The 24,078-nt window shown below is 36.5% G+C and overlaps 1 protein-coding gene across 3 annotated transcripts in view; it reads left to right on the forward strand.

Moving 5' to 3' along the window:
• The window catches only part of ATRNL1 (attractin like 1), a 524,212-nt gene that overhangs the window by 357,243 nt on the left and 142,891 nt on the right, over positions 1-24,078 (forward strand). Inside the window, exon 27 of one of the 3 annotated variants that reach the window (XM_064464230.1) lies at positions 10,166-11,164. The exons of the other annotated variants lie outside the window; for them this stretch is intronic. Within the exon in view, the coding sequence (XP_064320300.1) occupies positions 10,166-10,240 (75 nt within the window). The 3' untranslated portion in view covers positions 10,241-11,164. Of the gene's footprint in view, positions 1-10,165; positions 11,165-24,078 lie in introns of those variants that run through there. 3 annotated transcript variants of the gene reach the window in all.

A 24,078-nucleotide genomic window follows, 5' to 3' on the forward strand; every position in this document is an offset into this window, starting at 1 on the left:
ACCAGAAGGGTCACTGGGCACCTAAAAAATAAAAACAGCGTTTCAGGATGTATGTTAATGTAATTACAGTAAAAGGGAGTATTTAGGATATTTAGAATATTTGAAAGACTTTATTTTTTTTTAAAGAAGGTTTTATGGTAAATTCATAAACATGAATAAGCCTGATGTAATTAGCTGCCATGTGAGGAAAATTCAATTAAACATAAATTTAAGAAGTTGAGTTACTTTTGAACATGACAGTATGTCATGTGACATTTTGGCTCAATATCTAGTTTCCAGTTGTCAGGTAAAGACGATTAGTTGCAGACAGCCCTTATTCCCTCTGGCCTGTATCACTTCTGTCATATCAGTGTGGTGCTTTGACTTTATTTAGTTTAAGTAAACTATGTATGGAACAGCACAGCCTTTCCCCCGCCCTCTTACTGCAGACTCTCTACATGTTTTTCTGTCACAGCTACACTAGAACTTAACATATTTCCAAATGTCTGTAGGAAACATGATGATGTAAATACTATTGGGACTGAATGGTGATGACTTTAAGAAAAATTGAGTCATATTCAATTCCAATAGTGAAGCATGATATTGAAAAAAACCCCAGTCCCTCAGTCTTTCGTTACTTAGTCCACACCTTTCCCAACAGTCATTCTACCTTTTCTCCCCACCTTGGTGACAGATCATGTGGTTTACAAAAAGCATAAATTCTTTTACAGTAGCTGCTTGTTTTCAAATAGAAATTGAAACCCTGAGATTGCAGTGGGCTACACTGGGAGATTTACAGGAGTAAGGATTAATGAAATTGAAAAAGAACTTCAGGTTTTCCTTGGGAAAGCTATGTGATTGTATGTAATTGCAATATTCCCTGAATCTAGTTCACCTGTGGGGTTTTCTTTTAATAGCGTATAATGAAAACCAAACTGGTTTATGTTAATATCTGTAATAATGAAATGAACTTTGAAGATTACCCTGCTCTAATGTTTAGGCAAACTGTTACATTAAACCTGAGATCTGATTGACAAAGTAAAGAAGTATTAAAGCAAATGTAAATTCAATTTCTGAACCTTTCCTAGTCTTCAATATCAGGGATTTCTGATTAATCTTAAATACCAGTGGAAGTGCTTTCACTTGATTAAAATCATATCATACCATATATAAAATACTTCTGTGCTATATTTCAAAGGTTTGGCAGCATGCATTAAGTACTGACGCTTCTAAAAATAATTTCCTTTAAAAAAGAACAGCATAAGTTTTCCGTTTAAACGAGAATGAGGAATGATACGATTATATTTGCTCTGAATAAAAAAAGAGTTTTGCTGCTCAATTTGAAAATGAATTATGGAGATTTTTAATGTTATTTGTATTTGTTTTAAGGCTTCGTTGTGGCTTAACCCCATCCAACAGCTAAGCCCCACACAGCCACTCACTCAATCCCCACCCTGGTGGGATGGGAGACAGAATAAGAAGAGTAAAAGTGAGAAAACTCATGGGTTGAGATAAAGGCAGTTTAATAAGTGAAGCAAAAGCTGCACATGCAAGCAAAGAAAAAACAAGGAATTCACTCACTCCTTCCCATGGGCAGGCAGGTGTTCAGCCATCTCCAGGAAAGCAGGGCTCCATCACGCATAGTGGTTACTTCCCAAGACAAACCCCATCACTCTGAATGTCCTCCCCTTTCTTCTTCTTCCCCCACCTTTATGCGCTGAGCATGACACCATATGATGTGGGACATCCCTGGGGTCAGCTGTGTCCCCTCCCGGCTCCTTGTGCACCCCCGGCCCACTCGCTGGTGGGGTGGCGTGAGGGGCAGAAAAGGCCTTGACTCTGTGTAAGCCCTGCTCAGTAGCAAAAACATCCCTGGGTTGTCAACACAGTTTCCAGCACAAATCCAAAAGAAAGCCTAATTCTAGCTACTATGAAGAAAATTAACTCTATCTCAGCCAAAACCAGAACAGACTTATGAGGAAGTTTATGATGATAACTATAATATGGACAACAAGCTGACCCTGAGCCAACAATGTGCCCTTGTGGCCAAGAAGGCCAATAGTGTCCTGGGGTGCATTAAAAGGAGCATGGCCAGCAGGTTGAGAGAGGTTATCCTCCCCCTCTACTCTGCACTAGTGAGGCCACATTTGGAGTGCTGTGTCCAGTTCTGGGTCCCCCGGTTTAAGAAGGATGTGGAACTGCCTGAGCAAGTCCAGCAGAGAGCTACCAAGATGATCAGGGGGCTGGAGCATCTCCCTTGAGGAAAGGCTGAGAGGCTTGGGTTTGTTCAGCCTGGAGAAGAGAAGACTATGGGGGGATCTTATCAATGCTTATAAATACCAATGGGGTGGTTGTCAGGAGGATGGGACTGGGCTCTTTTCAATAGTGCTCAACGACAGGCCAAGGGGCAATGGGCACAAGTTGGAACACAGGAACTTCTACCTCAATATGAGGAAAAACCCCTTCCCTGTGCGGGTGCCAGAGCAGGGGCACAGGCTGCCCAGAGAGGCTGTGGGGTCCCTTCCCTGGAGACATTCACACCCCGCCTAGACGTGGTCCTGTGCCCCTGCTCTGGGTGTGCCTGCTCAGGCAGGGGGTTGGACGGGATGGTCTCCAAAGGTCCCTTCCAGCCCCTCCCATTCTGTGAGTCTGTGATTCTGTGATAATGATTAATCACTTAATACAAATATATGAAAATTCAAATATCGTAATTAAGCATTTAAAGATACATACTTTTCACTCCATCTTTAACTTATTGCATAATTAGATTAATTCATGAATAAGGAAGTTGATAATTGGACCATGTGAACCTTATCTGGACGTTTTAACTTATGCTTGAAAAGTTGTAGCCATAGGCACTAGAGATTCCAAACATTCTCTTCATAAAGCAGGATTTTATCATTAGTATAAGGGCTTTTGCAAAAACTTTCCATCTCCCATCATTGCCAGTTTGTTGTGAGCTAGCCTCATCATCCATTTTCTTAAGATTTAATTCAATTTCATCTGGTCATTTGTATATACATATGATAGATGCATAAATTATTATCCAGGCTGTTGAGTTTGCTTTGAGCATCATTTATTGATGCTGCTTCTGTCTGTTTTATTACCCATTCAGTGGGTTTAGGGAGTAGTAGGAAAGCACTGTCCTCTCCAGGGGCTGCACACTTCTCAAGAGCATGAGGAAGAAGTAGATTAGGGTGCCTGTGCTCTATTTCAGGAACTAATTTCACATATATGAATGTCTGATTCTTTTAAAAAATGTCAAGGATTTTGGAGTATTATAAAATAATAATGTCCAAGCATAGTCTATTGTTCTGACTTTTACTTGATTCTTTGGTTCAGGTCTGAATATAACATTGTTTATATTTGTTTGAGTATAAGGGGGTTTTTTTGGAACTTACATGTCAGCAATTTTTAATATTTTTGTTTATATTGCTTGGCTATAAAGCCCATGTACTCGTAAAATTTATTTCCATTATTATATTATGTGAACACTTGATAATACTAAATGGCTGTAACCTCAAAAACCTTTTGCAAAGTAATGCTATATGTAGTTTATAGATGGAAGTCTGAGATTTGAGAGACTGAAGTCCTCAAAAGTGTTGAGGTACTGACCTTCTAGACATAACCCCTACTGGAACCATGATCATATCAAACTGTTCATCTCTTGTAACATGTTAAAAGATATTGTGAATATGGGAGAAACAGCAGATATGGAGTATATTGTCTTCAGGAAACTGTAAAAGGAAGCTGGAGGAGGCAGGAGCTACACTGCAAAACAGGTTTATAGTCTTGGAAAACTGGAGAAATGCATATTGATGCCTAGGTACCTGGGTGTAGTGAATATCAAACTGATTATGATTCAAAAGTGAAGCAAGGAGTGGGGGCCAGGGCACGGAAAGCAGGTTCGATATTGACAAATAAGATCTGTAAAAGGCAAGAAGTACTTTTTCCACTCTGCTTGGTTTGGGCAATGTTTCATTAAAGTCCTATGTTAACTTCTGAGCCTTGCAATTCAAGGTGCAATCTGGTTTTAGAGAATCCAGAGAACAGTATTACATGACGTCTCTTCCACTGTGTTTTTTTATAATCTATGACTGTTTATCAGATGTCTTTAGAAGAGCAGGGTCATGAATTCAGATCTCGCTGTTCTGAAGCAGTGACCCATTCACTAGGCATAACCGTAATATTTATTCTTCCTGTTATCTGGCTGTGGTCCAGGCTGGGTTACATTGTTGTCTTTAAATAGATGTCCTTAGTTTCTCTATGAGATTTTAAGGGTAATTTTGGAAGGATATTTTCCACTCCAAAGATTGATTTTTCACAGGGGTCCAGTGAAACCTATCCTACACGAAATATGATGTCACCAGGAAAGGGAGCACACAGTATAGACTCTGCTGTCATCAGTATGCTGATGACCTGGGGCTCTGTGATTTATTTTCATTAAACTTTTTCAGTGAAAGGTCCCCTTTGTCTCCGCCTTCACAGAGTGTCTCTGAAATGGGATTTGGATGACAATGAGCTGACTAATGCTCCGACTGGGAGACGCAGACCTTGCTCATTTGGGAACCTTGCTCTTATCTGTAGGGAGCTTCAACAAATGCTCAGTTTGTGCACTGGGATCTAACAGGCTTGGTGGATAAGAATGTCTTTTTGACCTGCATTTGGGTAGTTATCTAAAGCTTTTTACACTGGAATTTGTACTTCGCCACACTAATCCGAGTTTATGTACCTGCTAGTTTGATTATTGCTGTGACCTTATTTGTTGTTCCTCCTGAAGCCACACGGAGCACTCGGGTATTGCTACAAAGGCAGAGTGCAACCATGTGGCTGTCGTGCAGGTTAAAGATGTTGACTGACAGAGAGTCTTTGGGAGGTCCCTTGGCTTTTCAGTTACTTTTTGTAGAAGTGCAGGGGCCACAGTGAATCCTTAATAGTCTTATATGATTTAGGCTGTGTTACCTACACAGATCTTTGTAGACTGCTGATCCAACTGGCTGTACTTTAAACATCTTTGTTGTGGCAAGTGAGTGTGCTCAGTGGAAGAACAATGCTATTCTAAGATATAAACCATAATCTATTTCTCCTCTCGTGAGGATAAAGCTAGTTCTTTTCCTTTACTTCTTAAATAAAAATAAAAGGCTGTTCTTCCTTATATGTTTTGTGTGTACCCCCTCAGGAAAAAAGGCTGTAGCAGACTGGTTGTTGTGCAGTTTTTTGCAGTTTTTTTTTTGCTTGTTTGTTTTGTTTTCTGAAAGGTCTTTGTTGTCTTGTATTTTACTATAACTTTTTTTTTTTTAAATAAAGATTTAAAAATTTTTTTCCACTTTGCCCTGGCAGCGGAATAGCTGGGAGGCATCCAGATTTATATTCTGTAGTTCTAGCCAAGACCTCATAGAAAGTGAAGAGCATCCAAAGCTATACAGGTAATCTGTTCTATCATTTTTAGTGATTTTCCAAAGTTACGAGGAATAAACATTTCCCAACTGGAAATCACAACCTTTTTTCTCTACAGCATATTTTGTTTGAATGAGCAGAATATTTCTAAATATATGCTTCAGTTACAGTACCACCAGGCCCAAATCTGTTCACATAGTTATAGCCAAATTACTCATCTCATTCTACAAAGTCAGCAAGGAGAACAAATTAGTTGGTCATATCATGTTGTTATTTTTTTCTTCCAGGTCGTGTCTTGTGCTCTTCCTTTCAATAATCCACCTGGGCTGCAGGTGGCTGGTTGTCACTATTAAAAATGGATATGTACTTTTTTCTTTAATTCTACTTTTAAAGTACAGATCCCAGTTCAAAATGGGATGAAGATGGTATTCTCAAACACAGAACATTAAGTTTCAAGCTAAAAATGCATATAACTTAAACTTGCATGGACTTAAACACTTCAAGTTCTTTACTGCATTGAGGGCGGGGTGTGCTCTGCAGCGCGGAAACCTGTTACTGTGAGGATAATCACTTTCATTCCCACGTCCTGTAAACCTGTGTTCACATCGATGTATCATGCATATATGGGGCAAATAACAAAGCAAAAAGATTGCAGCTGAGCTATGTATTTTAATAGCTACCACGTAATTCCTTCCTGCTTTGTATAATATACAGATATTTGAAGAAATATTAGAAGTAGCTGTATATTCAGGAGTGGTGTTATTTTATTATAAGGTCTTCAACTCAGGGAATCTGTCAGAAAAGGGGAAGATATGTTTTGCTTAGATCCGCAGTATAATTTGGAAGGAATAGGTGCTATAAAGAATGTATACAAAGTAGAGATTGAACCACAGACAAATAATTGTTTGCTTTCAATATAATGAAATACACAGCTGTAAGATAGACCAATAAAATGGAAAGAAGATCTGTGAGTGCATTATCATCCTGCAATTTCATTTAGTGTAGTCAAATATTAACTGTTGAATGAAAACTGACACAGCACAGATTTATCAGGTCAGGCAGAAAAGTACATCAGAAATTGCTTCTTTAGAGCTAATGGATTTCTCTTCATGTATACTTTTGTATTTAAATCTTTCATTTTAAGTAACCCACATTTCTGTACTGTTCTGGCTGTTCAGCCACCTGATTTGAAAGATGTCATTAACATTTTATTTAGAATTAGTCAACAATTAGTTTACAAACTATTTACTTTATACAATTATTAACATTTATTTCAAGTTTGTATTATTTTGAATGTTCATTTTAATGCTTAATTTTGTAAATTATCTTGTAAGCATGTAAAAATAGTATTTGATAAAAGGACTTGGTAGCACCTAATGTCATTACAACACATCACATAATGTGCTACTACTTGCTGGTATGGCATACTCTGAGATAACAAACTTGAAACTTATATTCATGTTAATTACTAAAATTTTTGTTTTATTCTTAAAATCTTTAATATTGATAGCAATTATCTCAGGGCCAGCACTATAGTACCTTGGCTTCTGCCTAAATTAGCCAACATGACGTCACAGATGATGTACCAACCTCTAACAGTATAATACTAATTTTCTGAAGTTTGGCATCTAGACTCCTCATGCAACTAACCTGAGAGACAGACATGTGTGCCCTTGAAAGGCAATCTTTAAAGCCCCCATGATGAGTAAAAGAGTAGGGAGTAAGGTTTCGCTGTGATTAGAGGTAGCCAAATGGAAGCACTAGGCAGAGTTTAAACCTATTACTGCTACACCTGTTTACAAGCCAATTTTAAAACAGTAAGAAAATATAAGATGCAGTAAAAACTTTTTTTAAAAATATAATTCATTTGAATAGAGTTTAATCTGAAACAATTTCTCCCTTGGCATAGCAATCATTAATTGCAGAAATCTTTGTGGTTTTATACAAATATCAGAAATAGTTCAATATTAGTCCTTACAATATCTGATCTGTAAGCTTGCTTTTGTCATTAAAATGATCTCCATTTAAATCATGCATTGGAGAAATTCCTATACAAGGTTTCTAATTTATGTAACTGGTTGAGAAAATATCTGTCTTTTTGTTTTGGAAGCTAGAATGTGTAATTTTATTTAAGCACTCTAACTAGGAAAAGAAATTATGCAGATGGGCTAAGTTTCTGGAATTTTATCAAACACAATACCTACTGCTACAAAAAGCAGTGTGCTCAGAAGGAACTTTCTGTCATTTATTCACAGCCTGATTTTTAACAAAATCCTACATTTTTTTGACCCATCAGTGGGTATGTTTTGTTTTTAAGGCAGTGAAGCTAACAGCCTGATGGGTGATACTGCGCATTTATCCATGAAAATGAAATTTAGCACACACATTTGTCCTATACATAACGCAGCATAAAGAGATGACTCTAAAGTGAAAAAATGCAGCCAGCTGTTTTTTTCTCCATTTTGTATAACAATACACATGCTAAGAGGTAGCTAGTCTTGCTGGTTTAAACTGTTACTCTGTGTATGTATAAGACTGGGTACTGATCAGGGCCACTTATATTTGAGCAAAGAGCAGGAAATTTTGAGTTGAATAAAAATTCCCTATATGTACATATGTACTTTCATGTGACATTAACTGTGTTTTCATAATCTCTACAATTATCCTACCTCAAGAAAAAGCAGGAGTTTCTTCTTAACAACGCCTGTCACGTTGTTGTTCTACGTTAAATATTCTTTTTGAGCTCCACTTTACTTTGATGCCTCCATGACTCAATTCTAGTAACACTGTCAACGTGCTGTCCATTTACCAACCGTGACCGACCTACTTTCGATCCTGTGATATTCACCTGCTGTCTTTGATTTATGCCTATATTGCAAGCTTTTTGAGACAGGACTGTTTTTCTTCTGCTGTGTCTGTAAGACACCTAGTGTTGAGGAAACAAAGTTGGGGCTTGTAAAGGATACTTGAAGGTGTTACTGTTAGCTGGGTGCTGTCATTTACCACACAATGCCTCACTAGGGATGTTTTCATTTGGGGATATTTTATATTCAGGGCTGCAGTCCAGCTTGTATGTTTCCATTGTTTTCATTCACCAAATAATTCGTAAAAGCTTGGGTTGTTAATCAGGCAGTCATCATTTTGTCACAATTGTCCAGAAGTTCTGCCAAGAAAAGCATCTCCTGTATATTCATTGGATCACAAACCCCAGTTATTTTGGTTAAATTGGTAGTAATTTTGTGTGATTGTATTTGAACACCTTTTCTTCATTTCTTGATACAACTTCATTTCTACTTTTTCCTCATGTATTCTGAAGTATTGTGTATGGGTATGGATATGGTGTGGGTATAAGTATTCATTTGTAAAGATAGTCAGTTATGTTTCTTGAAAGGAAAAAAATAATCAAATTTAAAAATTTACAACCATGAGGTGAGAGATGGGTGGGATGCTGGACCTGAAGGTTCGATAGTGCAAAGTGCTGAATGTCAGTAATGCACATGGAAGACAGTGAGAGTTTTAGAATGGAAGCAGCAGTACATCTTTGAAAAACAGGGATTAGATATAGCAAGCATGTACACAGAATTAGTGAATACCTTTGTTGAGTAAAAGCATAATTGATTCTCTTCTTTCCACAGACTACAGAGAATTTTATTTCCTAGCTCTTTGCACAGCCTTCAACTTCTAAAGCAAAGCACTGTTTGGAATGACTCTAGGAGAAAATAACTATAAGTAATTCCTATATGTTAGATTAAGGGAAGTTGACTAAATGGTATGAGAATGTCCTTAAAGTGAGGTCTGTTTGATATTTTTTTTTTTGTGATTGAAGATTTTATTATGACTATGAAATATGAATGCTTTGTTATATTTTCATTGAAAAGAAGGTGCGACAAAATACTTAGAAGTAAGTCATCCTTATACTGTCCCTACAAAAATGTGACAGCTGTATATAACCAAATACACATTTGGGTAGCCAATGCAACTGTCAGATATTTTGCAGGAGTGGTGAAAGAACGGGTTATTTCAGTCTTTCTTCTTAGTATTATTCAAAAACAACAGTGCCATTGGCAGGCATAACATTTTTGTAATTCCATGAACTTGATCTCTTGAGAGAGTATGACTTGGCCCTAGGACACAGTACTCATTTGTTTTGCTTGTCTTAACTCTACCAAATGATCTTACCAGCTATCTGATAATCAACTGAGACAGTAAAATATTTTGGATTTTTGTACCATCAGTGTATATTTCAGTGGAAAGCAACTGGCTCACAGTCTCCTTCTACCTCATTCAAGTGAGAAGTGCTACCGCATGTGATTCTTAGTAATTGCGGATAATACAGTACTGCCTTGTTCAGGGTAAGAATGCTCAGCTCATGTAAATGTGTAAATCAAACCATGAGCTGCTTGTTTAGTGAGACGTAAGCATACAGAAATAATTATATGACTCTAAAATGCATCACAGACATTGCCTGTATGATAGTTTTTATCTTTATTCACGATTGCACCAAATACATATAAAACTGTTTCTTACTTTCAACAGACTTCTGTTTACTTCTGAGAGAGGTGCAATAGTCTGCCGTCGCACTGGTGCATGGGGTTGCATACTGTAGCTTCTGCTGGACTTAAGGATGGATTTCCTTAAAACTCATTTATATTAAAATATTAGAAAACTGTCAGGTACATACAGATGGAGGACATTCCAGAGGGTAAATAAAACCAAAGCACATGGTAGAAAAGGAAGTTAGTAAAATGATGTATTGAAAAAATTTTTTTCTTTCATTTTGCATTTCCAGGTAAAACCTGAAACTGACAGTCAATTCAAAAGTCCGTGGAATAGCTTCACCACAGATATAGATTATCTGTGTTGATATATCCTGGCACTGTTCTTCCCATCTCATCAATGTCTCTTATTGAGCAGAGTCCCAAGAATTGCTGGTCGAGAGTATGTCCTTTTATAACTAGAGCCTTTAAACTGTGATTAGGGTTTGGTTTTAATTAGAAGAGCTGAAGCAAGTTACAGGTATTGCTTTTGTAGCTGCATTTCACCTGTTGGCATGTTACATTTTAAAACTGTGCAGTTTTTTAAGTAATAACTTTTTAAAACGCTGCTAGACAGTTTAGTCAGAAAATACACTTTTTCCGTTTTTTAAGTAGGTATTGGCTTCACGTTGCTGTCAGTCTTCAGATAAGATAATGTAAAAGTTTTTTAAGCTGAGATTTAATAGGAGTACAAATATGATTTTAAAAGTCTTAATGCTAAGGAAGACATGTTACGTTTCCTTAAAACTCATTTATTATATTAAAATATAAAAAAGGTGTCAGGATTTTTATCAACACCGAACTGTTTAGAGTCTGTACATGTTAATGAAGAGTAGTGACATATCTTTACAGGATGTTATTTTGGTTTTTTATATGTAAAGTGTACTATCAGAACTTCATATATTAATTCAACAGCTATATCTAAATTAATTGTTTTGCCACAGATGTGAAATATTAAAATAATTTTATCTGTATTAAATAAGATCTGCTATTTATCATGTTCTATCTATCATAAAGTAAATCCTGTCCATAGTTGTGTTTTATTCTTCTTAGGGCTTTATTTCATGAATTTTTCATGAAATCATCAAGACTTTAATGTTTTCCTCAAAGCTTGTTGCTATAGTGCTATTTATATAGCCCTATAGTGTTATTTTAGCTCACTAACTTTCCCTCAGGCAAGTAGGATCAAAGTCCTTTGTGCCTTTAGTTATTGTCAGTAACCAAGACAGTTGCTATTTGAATCTTTGCTAAGCAATGATTTATGATGTTTTGCTTGAAGTCACACAGAATTTCTCTGTCTCTTGAGGCATGGGGAACTCCCTCATCACTTAAGACAATCTCTAAGTGTTGTACTTTATAATTATTAGCATCTGCATACATTCACTTGGTATCTGTATCTGGAGTTAAGTATCATGATGAAAGCTCTTTGTGATTTTCTACTTTCCCATAATTGTTTGTTCTAATAAACTAACTTTTGGTGGATAAAATGAACAAGATTCAGAAGTTAATGAGTCTAAAGGCACATCTGCTAGCAGGACCTTCATTATCATACATTTACAGGGAAATGAGAACATAAGGCAAGACAGAAGCTGATGAAGAGCCTGTTTGGCTTAAGCAAATGAATAATGTGGCCCAGGACAGAGGATGAGCTTTTCAGTCAGATACTAATAAGCATTGCATTGGTTTTGGCAGGTAACCCCAGATGTTAATCTGGTGTTAAATGCATTGTTCTGTCCTTTTTTCATGCCAGTGTAATTTATTCATCCTGGCAGAATCCACTTTTTCCTTTATTTTTCCAAGGCACCAAAACAAATATATTTTATCCAATAGGCTTAAAAAACACCTTTCCCTTCATTTAGAATGTAAAATGGTTACCAGTCTAAAATCAAGTTTCTTAAATCAACTTTATGCCATGCTGTACCATCCAGTGAATGAGCAAAGAAACATCAGTGTCTTTTGTATTAAGAAAAAGAAATCTCAAGACTGTTTGCATAATGTATCTTTTTATTTCTCCCTCTTTCCCTTTATGATCAACTATGGTAGTTAAAAATGCATTTTGTATAAGTGGTTCTAGACACACAAAACAAGCTTTCACACAACAGGCACTCTAAGATGAAAAAACAATTGCAACCATACTTTTCACACAGTGAAACCTAAAGCACATTTATTAATCACTCAGTCCCAGATTTACTATTTTGCAGGTAACACTTTTATTCTGACATGACAAACAACATATAATGAAATAAAATTATGTCTCTAGACAGATCTGATATTTATAATGAAGAGGCAAGAGTCACTCCTGAAGTTCCCATTGATGCTAGTTCTCCATTATAGAACTGATTGACTTAAATATGTCTTTATTACCCTAGAGATACTAAGCTTCTGAAAATTGGCCAAGTACTTTTTTCCCCCAGACTAGACATTTTATGAGAAGTTTGATAGAACTAATACAAAGAATTTTAAAACTGGAGCACTCTGAAGTGAGTTTGTGGTGTATTTTTATATCAGTCTGATGCGGTGGAGATGGGAAGTAATGGTATTTACAAAACTCCAACTGAAAAAAAGATTAAAAAATACTTTTTTTCCCTTGCTTAGAGTAAGGAGGTGCTTAAAAATGTATCTTGGGAAGTTCACAGGATGTTTTTAAAAACATAAAATAAAACCTGTGTATATGTAAATTGACTTTGCATCTTTTAACTGTAACCAGTTTTCTAAGGTGGAAAGTTGATTGGATACGGTAAAAAATATGGCAAGAAGGGGATACTGGGAAAGATGCATCTATGTATAGCAACACATTCGGTTATCTGTAGTCACTCCTGTGGTTTAGAAGGCAGCAGAATACTGATAATTTTCTGTGTGGACTAAAAGACTCCAGTCTCTGCATTTCTCACCACCGACTGCTTCCCCCAGACCTCATGGCTGTCCTGATTTACTCCAGTCTTGAATTCCAACTCTGAACAACTTCCCCATATCCGGTTCCTGAATCTAAATATTCTTTTAATGCTAAACAAGCCTGTGAGCTGTCTCTTTTGTTGTAATTTTGTATAATAAAATTGTTCCCATTTGTTTTGAAGGTGGTTTAGCATACCCTGGCTCAGTGCTTATAATTTCTTTATGACCAGCCTGATCCATTTTGCTTCATTTTCAGAATTGGATATGTTCCTTGATATTAGAGGCATCAAACTTGCTTTCCAGGGCTGTGCAGAGCAATTAAAATGAGAGTTTTCAGGCCAATTATTTCTTGATATTTCTCTGCTCTGCTGAATAATAGACTCAGATGATATCACCCAGTGGTGGCATTATCACAGCACACTGCACGTTCATTTTCACTTACATATAATTATTAAATCTTAAAGTAATTTTAAAGATGAATTTTAAAACTATCGTATGCACATGCTGAAAGAATAGTTGCTTTATTATTAAAATCATATTTTTTGTCCTAGATCCAACCATAGTTTTAAAAATTTCTATTACTTTTATAATTCTTGAAAATACAATGTTTTCCTATTTTGCTCAAAGCAAATTACTTAATGGGAATAATGACCATGTAAGCAATTTACTACCTCTTACAATTCATCTGGAGAATGTATTTTACTCAGTTTAAAGAAATATTGTTATTCACCATGAGGGATCAGAAAACCAGAGCCACAGTGTTTTCATTGGAGTCGAGTTCAGGGGAATTACTTTTAAAACTGATTCAGTTTTAAAAGTATTTCATCAGATTTTGAAATTTCAATGACTTCACTAGTCACAAGGTAGTGGTTGTGATTACCTTCCTGGGATAGTTATTCATTTGGGGATCTGATTATTACGTAGAAGAGAGCTCAAGTCTAGTATTATATATAAAATTCAATAGTGATGATTACTTTTTTAGCTCTATCATTAAAATAAATACAGTTGGGTAATGGTAAATGTACTATCAAGTACAAATTTTCAATGTAAAATAACACCTACCCTATGTTATCAGTGTTTTCAAGAAATGATCTAAACATAGGGTGCCAGGATATAGAACTTGTGACAATGTATTTTACCTGATTAAGTGCTTAGTAACTTAGAAAATTAGTGATATGTGGATAGGTTATTGTGTTTTGAATTTCGAGATATCCTTTAAAGACAGTAGAAAAGATTTTAGGAGGGCAAAAGGACATGACTAAGTACTTCTACTCTTAAATAATGTTCTGATTTGAAGCTTAAAACATTTCCAGTTGATCTAAAGCTTTATAAGTGTACATGGGCATATATTGTATGTGGAAAAAATAATTTCATTAATTTATAGTAGTATTTTATTAATTTATAGTAATCAAATACCTTTATTTGTGTTTCCTTAGTTTCACAGAGGACATAAAATCATACATGCTTAGCTCTGAGCTGGTTTTTCTTAGAGTAACCCAATGTTTGCTACGTTGGAAAAGTACAGTAAGCCCCACTAGATTTCTTTTTTACCAACCCAGAACCTCCAGTGAGACTTTGGGTCCCGAGAAGAGCAGTTGAGCAGTAATTGTAATAACTACTTCTATTTTATATTGAAGTAAAATTAGTTTTGCAATTATATGAAAAACATTCTTTTAATGGATATTAGTAATTTACAGTCTGTGTCTGTGGTTTTTGTTTGTTCGGCTGTATTTTTTTTCTTCTGCCACCTTTTTTTGATAGCAGGTCAAAATTCTCTTGTAGATAGGCACGATTCCATTGACGTTAGTAGTAGTTCAGGCATTTATAGCTAAAGAGAATTTTATCCTCTTTACTGTCGGTTTATAGCAATGTTCAGTGTATCTGATAATGGTGTTTTCTGAACGCAGGCTGAGAATTGTAATAGGAGCTGCATTACATAGCTAAATGCTTTCTGTTTTTCAATGCCTGAATGCCTCATTCAGATTATCTTTTACTCTTCATCAAAAATTAACAAATTATAATATAAACTCTCTGGACCATAAACCCCCTCTTGCCTTTGTTTGCACAGCAGCTAATGCAGAGAAGTCCTGGCTCATGGCTTTTAGGCAATATACTGTATATAAAAATAATAATAATGCAATTAAATTCAACTTTAAAGTGAATAGATTATATGCAGTCAACCTCCGTGACGAGGGGCTTTGCCTCTGTTAAGAGGCACGTTAGCTGAAATGGTAGTTACTTTCATTTTTATTAGAACTATTGCATTTCTCTTTCTTGAAATTTGCCTTCACACATTGCTTCCCATTCTGCTACTGCTGTTGAGGCAAAGCTAATGAAAAAGAAAGTTAATATACAGTGGAGATCAGCAGATATTGTAATCATTTTGCTTTGCCAAAATAAGAAGTACTGACCTATTTTTGGAGCCTTAGTGTACTCCTTTTTGGTGCCTGCCATTGTATTAGTACTCTAGCTTTTCAAAATAAGGAGGACCTGATGCTGATTTTAATGCTAGTTTTACACATATTCATATGTTTGTTGGTTTTTTCTTTCATTTACAAAGATTTCAGTGAGGAATGCCACCTGGGACTGTTATATGTCCTTCATTGGCCTGATTTCTTTAGAATTACTACATTTCACACAAATTACCCTAGAGTCTGCAAGTCTTGCCAAATAAACACTGATTGTCCCACAAAATAGATGGTAGAAGGACACACCATCCATGTTACTGCCATTTCAGTTCCTTACACAACACCAGGATGTGAATCTAATTCCAGTATTTCTTCCTTATTTTCAACTTACTCCTCCTTAACATGGGGGCCAGCCACACCTTCTTTGTGGAAGAGTTCATGCACCTTCCCAAAGTGAAGGCAGATACAAATTAATCTTTTTCTCAAAGTCAGGGTTTTAAGCAGTCCCCTGCTTTTGCATAACATTTGCCAAAATAAGGAGGTATTGAGTGTGATTTCACCACTTTTGTCTAGTAATACTCCATGTGGAACAGTCCCTCAATAGATACACATACACCATGTTTAATTCTGTGGCTAAAAGCACTGGTGCTTTAGATTCTTACTTCTTGCATCTAAAAACAAAGTAATTTTTCAGTCCCTGCAAGCAGTGAATCCTGACATAACAGCCTTCATTTTTTGTGTTACTGTAGCAGCCTTGGTCTTGCTAAAACATGTAAAACAAGTAGGATGCTGTTAGAAGGTGGGATCATCCACTGAGACCTCTTGCCTTTAAGGAATTTGCTGATGGTAAGATGCAGGATGGAAAAACTCTGAACCAGTGGCTCAGAGATAATCAGCACGCAGATCAAAAACTTGAAGAATAAATTGGAGAACAGCAGCAGTATGCTGAGCTGTTATCAAAAGCCACGGACCCTGAATAAATGTTTCACAGGATAATGTCAGAGGCAAGTATCGTGTCACGTTTAAGAACACGTCCCAGTTGGTTTCTCTGTATCATAAGTGCTAGATTTTAAATGCTTGTAGTTTTTTAAAACATTACAGTATAAAAATCGGTGAATAGATTTTTACTCATCCCATGATATTATGTTTGCCTTTTATTGAACATGTCCAGGGAAAATAGCACTAGCTTGTCTTGCCTATTTGCATAGGAAATGTTCTGTGCTTATGCTAGTTTTGGGCTCATATCTGTGGCAGTAAATTAATACCAGAAATCTTTGTTCTTCGGTTAAATTGCTTTTTAGCCCCTTTTTTGGCTTCACACTTTATGTGCTACTTTAATAACAGACATGTACCTGTATATGTATTTATTGTAGTCTTAATTTATCTCAGCATTCTATTAAAATCCACAAAATTTTTTGCCCCATAGCTAAGAAGAAACCAGATTACATTTTCTAAAATATTCTTTTATTTGGAGAGTTATTGCTCTGTGTGTATATCTGTATGCATCGAGCAATATTTACTGCTGTTGGTGTGGCCTGTGTATGGGTCCTGGGAAAAGATTGTAATTCCAGAAATCATCTGTATATTTGCAGTGTATTTATTTCATATTTGAGCATTATCCATGAGAAGGAAAAGATTATTATGAATTTATTCTTTTTTATAATTTTTTTTCTTACAATAGTCACAGGAGAAGAATGGTAAATTTTAGCTTTTCTGTTTTTCCTAGTCAAGCCGTTCTTATTTTGGTGACTGAATCTCCTACTTTTTGTTTTGTTCTGGTTTTTTTGTATTTTCTCTCTGAATACACTGCCAGCACCATCCAACAGGCAGCTCCCAAGTGGGGTCAAACAAAGGACGATCTTCTTGTTGTCCCTATTCCTAAATTGAGGGAATAGTTGATGAATCAATCCAAATAGCTTACCACCACCGAGTGCACATCCTGGCCTCCTTGTGCCACTGCTGCCTCTGTGTCATGGCCCTGAGAGGCCATCAGGGAGGAGGAGGGGTGAAGGGGTGCAGAAAGAGCTGTTCCTCACAGCCATCCTTGGCTGTCAAAAACTCAGAACACCTGGTCTCCCAGGAAATGGGGCAAAGAAAGCCTACCCTGAGCACCTGCTATTTCTGAAGGGAACCACCCCAAATATGCCTGTCTGAGGGAGACGAGAAAGGGAAGGGACATCGTGGCAGAAAACTGAGTTACTGTATTACCTGCATGAAAGGTAGGACAGGAGGGAGAGCTTGGGTTCCTGATGGCAGAGGAGGGATGGCACGGCATCCCCTGAGCTCCCCATGGCTGCAGCGCTGCACCCAGGTGTCAGAGCAAGGCTGCAAAGCCAGGACCTTGCCCCAGTGGGGTGGAAACTGCTCCCTCCCAAAATCTGTTTTGTAAGGGTGATTAGCTGAAAGCCGTGCTGCTACTTAGGAATTCCGATACGTACAATATTAAATACAGTTTAAAGTGGCTACTTTAAATGGCAGATGGGCAGCTGAGAAAGAATCTTGTAAACATTTTCCATTTGGTTTTGTTATTGCTTTTGTTTTGCACAAACGTTCTTGTGGTTATAATCTCTTTCTTGGTAGCATTTCCCAATGATCTTATTCACAGTAGTGCATTATAAGAAGAAAATGGACAGTCTTGTACTGGTTTTGGCACTGGTACTGACAATAATAATGAATGCCTAATTCTTCTATTTAAAATCCCCAGATTTTAAAGTTTTTAAAGTACTTTAAATAAGTTTTTAAAGCACTTTAAATATATGTGTGTTTTGGAATATATTTTTTAATGTAGCACTAAACACTTCCATAACAGATTTAGACATTCTCTAGTTTAATACTAAAATTGAAATAATAATAAGCTACATGGAACTGTACAACAGAACTGAGTTAAATCCCCAAAGTGAGCATGATCAGAAAGAAGGGTGAAATGTCAGATCTGGTGTAACCCACTTATTTGCCTCATTTTCACAGTGCTCACACAATGGGATCGTCTTAAATATCATAATTGAATAATAATAGAATCATAGAATCATTTAGGTTGGAAAAGACTCTTAAGACCATCAAGTCCAACTACTAACCTATCACTGCCAAGTCCACCACTAAACCATATCTCCGAGCCCAACATCTACACATCTTTTAAGTACCTCCAGGGATGGTGACTCAACCACTTCCCTGGGCAGCCTGTTCCATGGTTTGACAATGCTTTTGGTGAAGAAATTTTTTCCTAATATCCAGTCTAAACCTCCCCTGACTCAGGATGTTTTGCCTTAGGGCATAGTTTCAGCTTTTCCTGATGTGGCAAATAATGTTCCATGTCATTTTGCATTAAGAAACACAGTAACCAAGCTCTGTGTTATGCACTGGTAGTTTTAGACTAACAGCACACAGTTGTCTGCAGTATCAAGTTAAAACACAACCCTCCTAAACCACCTCTGTGGAAAACAGGCAGATATTTAAGGAGACTCACATAACCTAAGTCTGGCTGATGTCTGCAAACCTTTGCATCAAAGCCTTGTGTATTTTTAGCACAAATAGTGACATGCCCACAAATAATGACCAGTTGTTTGAGGCGTTTCTGTCAACTTGGTATGCGGGCTGGTTTGTTAATAGAGTTAAAAATTGGACCTTTTATTAGAAATTGTGAGAAAGTGTTAAAAAAACCATTCTGTATTGAGCCATATATATATATACACAGTACTGTTGCTGATGGCATTTATTTTAAACAAGTATATTTACTTTGAGAAATGCAGCTGACGCCGCAGAATGCATGGCACACAGTAAGGTTTTGCAGAGAGGTTTACTCTTTGAAAAGTAAATGTAATTTATATCCAGGTAAGGTGGTGTTAGATGTCCTTTTCACATACAGTAAACTATAGATGTCCAGCCTCTATTTTTACTTCATCACAAAAAGAAATGACGTGCTCAGGGATTGCTCGATCTCATCACATCACAGCTTGATTCTTCTGCACTGCTGGTGAGTTTGCCAGTGGCAGCTGAGGTGACATTAAGTGAGTTTGCTTCTGGAGAAGAAGTGCCCCAGGAAAGGAAAATATAAGAGCTGTTTTGTACAGCTGAGTCACAGCTGCCAATCTACAGTTTGTGTGAAAAACAGCCAAAACATTGTCTGGAAGTACAAGATTAGCAAAAAAATCTCAGAGTAAATTCAGTAGATTGGGTGTCACCTCTCATCTTACCTATGTTTTACCCTGCACAGTTCAGTTCTGTTTATTTTGTGCATAACAATTCATGTTAGTCTATGATGTACATTAGGAGCAGAAGCATTTCCAAATGACTTCAAAATATTTATAGAATGGGTAAAATCCTGGAAATTATGGTAGTCCTCCCTACACTCAATGTTTGGGGTTTTTTTTTTGTTTGTTTTTTTTTTTGGTTTTTTTTTGGCTAAGGCTAAATAGCATATTTTTCTTTTCGAAAGTATTACTTTATCTAAATGTCAGCTTTGTGTGCGAAGACAGACATTTCAGGGAAAGTTTCTAATGAGTGGATGAAAAATTGAATGATTTTGTTTCAGGTCAGGTGAACATTGATCCCTGAAACGTTCAGAAGGCTGCTATACCTTCTGAAAGCTGTAATTCCAGGTAGTGTGACGTGCTGTTCTCCATCACCGGTGTCCAGCTCCAAACCTGGGTTACATCCAGGTGCAATCTCTTCCTGCAGTTCAGATGCCAGAGTTCTGTAGTGTGAAGAGCAAACATGATCGATTCTCTCCATCCAAGAGAGTGCAGTTTTATCTATCACACAGTAGGTGGCTGGAGAGCTTGACGTTACTAACCACTGCCATGCACCACATAAGAACGTGTTATATGGTATAGCTCTAGCTTTCCCCCATCTTCGCTCTCCATTGTGGATTACTGAGTGACCTGACACTTCTTTTTCCAGAAGAGGAAACTGGCTTACACAGAGGCTTACACACCTTGGCTGGTCGAGCAGACTGTAGCCAACATGAATCTTCAGTTGACTTTCCAGCTGTATTACAAAGTCCTGTTCACTGAGCAGTGAAAGCCTAATATGCATTGGAATTAAATGGAATATGTGAAATTTGGGACATCTGTATGTATGGAAATTGTTTGCATTCATTCTGTGTAAGCCTTACTTTGACTTACTAAAAAGAGTCATGTTTAATATGTTAGACCTAACTCAGTGTTTGAAACAACACGTTTACACTGTGGGAAAAAATAATGCCAATATCCTGCCACTCTTTCCTACTTGTAGCTGCAGTAAATGCTGGTATAATTATTACATGTGCTGGTGTGGCCGCTTAAATAACTATATAATAATAAGTTCCTACATATTGCAAATATTCCATGTATGTTTTACATTACGGTGAAAATTAAAAATTTTTACACTTTCTAATTAAACCGAATAAAAACTCTTTAGATGCACAATAGGTAGTGGATGAAAATGTAAAGGCAACATTTTTATTCCATGAGATTCAACTGTGTTTTAGTTACTTCTGAATATGAGAGTGTTCCTTTATAAAAGTCCCTGTAATAGTTAATAACAATTTATTATGTTAATACTCAAGACAAAGTGAATCAAACTGTAAAATAATATCTACGGGTCCCCATGTTGTCTATGCATGATTGAATGCAAAAATATTTGCAGAAGCAGAACTTCAAATTTATCAGAAAAACAAATCATAATTTATCACCAACAGAGAACTAAAAAACGGGTACTTATAGATAAGATGGGGAATGCCATCACATATTTTTTTATCACGTTGGTGACATAGGAAGTAACATCTGAGAAAGACAAATGTGAGATTTTCACAGCTTGTGCTGAGCATTTTCCTTGATTCTGATTTTCATCATTAACTTTAATTCTCATGTACGTGATACTGGTATAGCGTATCATGGGCCTTGTCAGTCAGTGACACCAACTCTTACTATCAGTGTAGTTCACATTACATGTTACACATTCTGTTTTCTGAAAATTGGGTGGGATATGATTAGGGAAGGACCTGGTCTCTGCTGTGTACCACGTGGTTAGAATGCAGGGACTTAAAAAACATTCAGATACTCAGCTGCAGTAAGCCTTGACTCATTGAATATAAATGAAGGAAAGAGGACTAAGTACCTGAAGTGTTTAGTGTAGATGATTCTGTGCTCCTGCAGCTGTGAATTCCAATGATTTTTTTCCTCTGGACTAATTCAGATACAAATACCATTCATTTCTGAGTTTAGCAGTAAATCATACAACCTGTACTTTTGCAATCAAAGAAACCAGAGTTTATAAATAAAACCATGTTTTTTACCCATGCTGGAGCATACATAAACTGATTGTCAGAAATACTGGGTGCTAAACAGGTCAACGGGACCTATTTTATTTTGAGCAAAGGAAGAGAAACTACAGCTGATAATACATTTTAAGTTATATATTTGATAAATTTTTGGCTTTTTGAGAAAAACCATGAGGACTCTGGTACTACCTTATATAATACAGGAAAATAGATACACTCTCAAATTGTTTTAACTGACGTAGTCACTATGTATCTGAAGTGTTGGTACAGTAAATGGAAGATTACATTTATGGGATGTGACTGTTCCAACTTCAAAGAAAATAATTTAATCTACCACAATTTTAATGTCTTTATTTTTATTTATTATTGTTTATTCATTTTTATTGGAGCACCTTTTATGGTACTTGCATTTAAAAAGTCATGTTTAAAAATTGTTGACGTCTTTTGCCTTCAAAGCTGCAGAGAATTAGGTCAAAATTTCCGTCCATCAAAGGCTGAGAAATGGAAAAGTGACTTTTGCCTGTAGGATAGGAACGAATGCACGTTAGTTTAAAGGCCAGTGAAATATAACTGCAAGCAAGTCTTTACTATTGAAATCTTAAGATTCATTAATCAGAACCGAAATGGAAGAGAATAAAAATGCTGATATATTATAAAGCAAGGCAAATATTCAAATACTTTTTCAAAATTATTAACTTACAATCAATGATTTGTAGGTACAAGAGTATCCCTGTATGAAACTAGATTTGCTGATGTTATGTTTGCCCACCTTTTGTGTTGGAGCATGGCCAAACCAGTAAACGTTAAACAGCCATTTTGGAGTATTTCTACAGGGTAGATTTTTGTACTTGATTCATGGATATTGGCCATTGTAACTTAATTCTAAATATATATAATCAGAAAACTAAAATATTAAAACTTTTCCTACTTCATTTGAGTATTCATAACAAGTTACAGAAATAACCTGTGGGGACAATATAATTCTTTGCATTTTGAACTATGTATAAGTTTGAAAAAATCATGTAATCAATTGCTAGATATAACCAAATTATTTGTTAGGACCTCTTTGGAGCTACAACTGATTCTAGTCTTTCAGATCCGTATCCCAACAATGCCAAGCCTCCTGTACTGATTTCTGGTCTCTGATTCCAAATTGGGCTTTCCAAACTAGTACTTGACACTGCGCTCCTCCTGCAGCTGGGGCATAAGGAATAACTGTATTGAGCAACCAAAGCCAGATTTCCTGGTGGTTGAGAAGCTGCAAACCCCTATATTACATGATTCAATCTAACCAAGTATGGAAAAACGTCTTTCTTATCTCCTGATGGCATTAGCTGAGGCCATCGGGACCTGTTAGCCATGTACCAAATTCCCAGTGCCAAATGGGAATAAGTTTTCTTAAGCACCGTCAGAAGTGTTGAACACTGATGAAGAAACAGTTCTCCACCAATGCAGGGAAGCTGGAATGGAGGCATTATCCAGAATTTTTTCTTGTAGTGCCTTTAATGACTTCTGTATTCCACCTCTATTTATGTGCGGCAGGGAAGGATCAGAGAGCCCTTTCAGATCATCACACCCCACCACTGCTCTTGCACTTCACACATTTGTGGTCATTCAGCTCACCTTCACTGAGAGGAGTCTGATCTTTGCTTCACAGAGAGGAGCTGCCTCCTCTGCAGCACACTAGACTTATCGGTTATCATTTGGCATATTGAAACTGCACTAGATCTAATGTTGAGTGTTCCTTACCCAGATACAGAGGTAGAAGGTTTGTTGATGCCCATTTAGGTGGGAGAGAGAATGTAAATGTATCTATGCAGAAGTGAATATCATGCTTAATTCATGTGTGTTTTTAAAACACCTATTTAAATAACAATAGTTCATGTAATCAAGAAATAACATTTTCCATGTTAATAATAAAGCAACTACCACAGCTCCAAGTATGAAAATAAAAACTTATGTTGAAGGGTTTGAGCATCATATACTAGAATATTTCCTTCAACTCCAAATAAGTAGGGAAAATTAATTAGCCAAATCATAGTTGTCATGCTTTTTTTAAGAAGCCCCTGAGGGTGAGTCCTTGCTTTGCATGCACTGGGATAAATATAGGTCTGTTGAGGAAAATCATTGAGATGTGTGGCACCTTTGACTCATAGATCATATCTTTGTTTTCTTTTGTCTCCCAATTAAGGATGTTGTTGGTTTTTTTCTTGGTAAATAAATTTCAATTAATGAAATTCCAGCTGTCTCATACATTATGGTGGTGTAAATCTGAAAGCATTTAGCAGATGCCCATATAAAAATCCATTAATACATGGCAGGTTCCCTGACATTTTAAACCAATATGTCTCTGGCTGGAACAAACAACAGAAAACAAGTCCGCATTCTTGAAAAATTTATGGCACACTCTAATGCAGGTAAAAGATGCCTGTGCAGAAAGGGGCATATTGTGGAAGAATATAAAAATGTCTTATGTTTTCAGTTTTGCAAGAAGAAAGTAATGAATAAATTGTGTTGTACTAATTTGCTCTTTATACAAACTATAAGACTGCATATATAAAAAAAGGAGCCAATTAAGATTCCAGGTAAAAGACAATACTAAGTTTTTTAC

Source organism: Phalacrocorax carbo, chromosome 12 (assembly GCF_963921805.1).
Source record: "Phalacrocorax carbo chromosome 12, bPhaCar2.1, whole genome shotgun sequence".
NCBI lineage: Eukaryota > Metazoa > Chordata > Aves > Suliformes > Phalacrocoracidae > Phalacrocorax > Phalacrocorax carbo.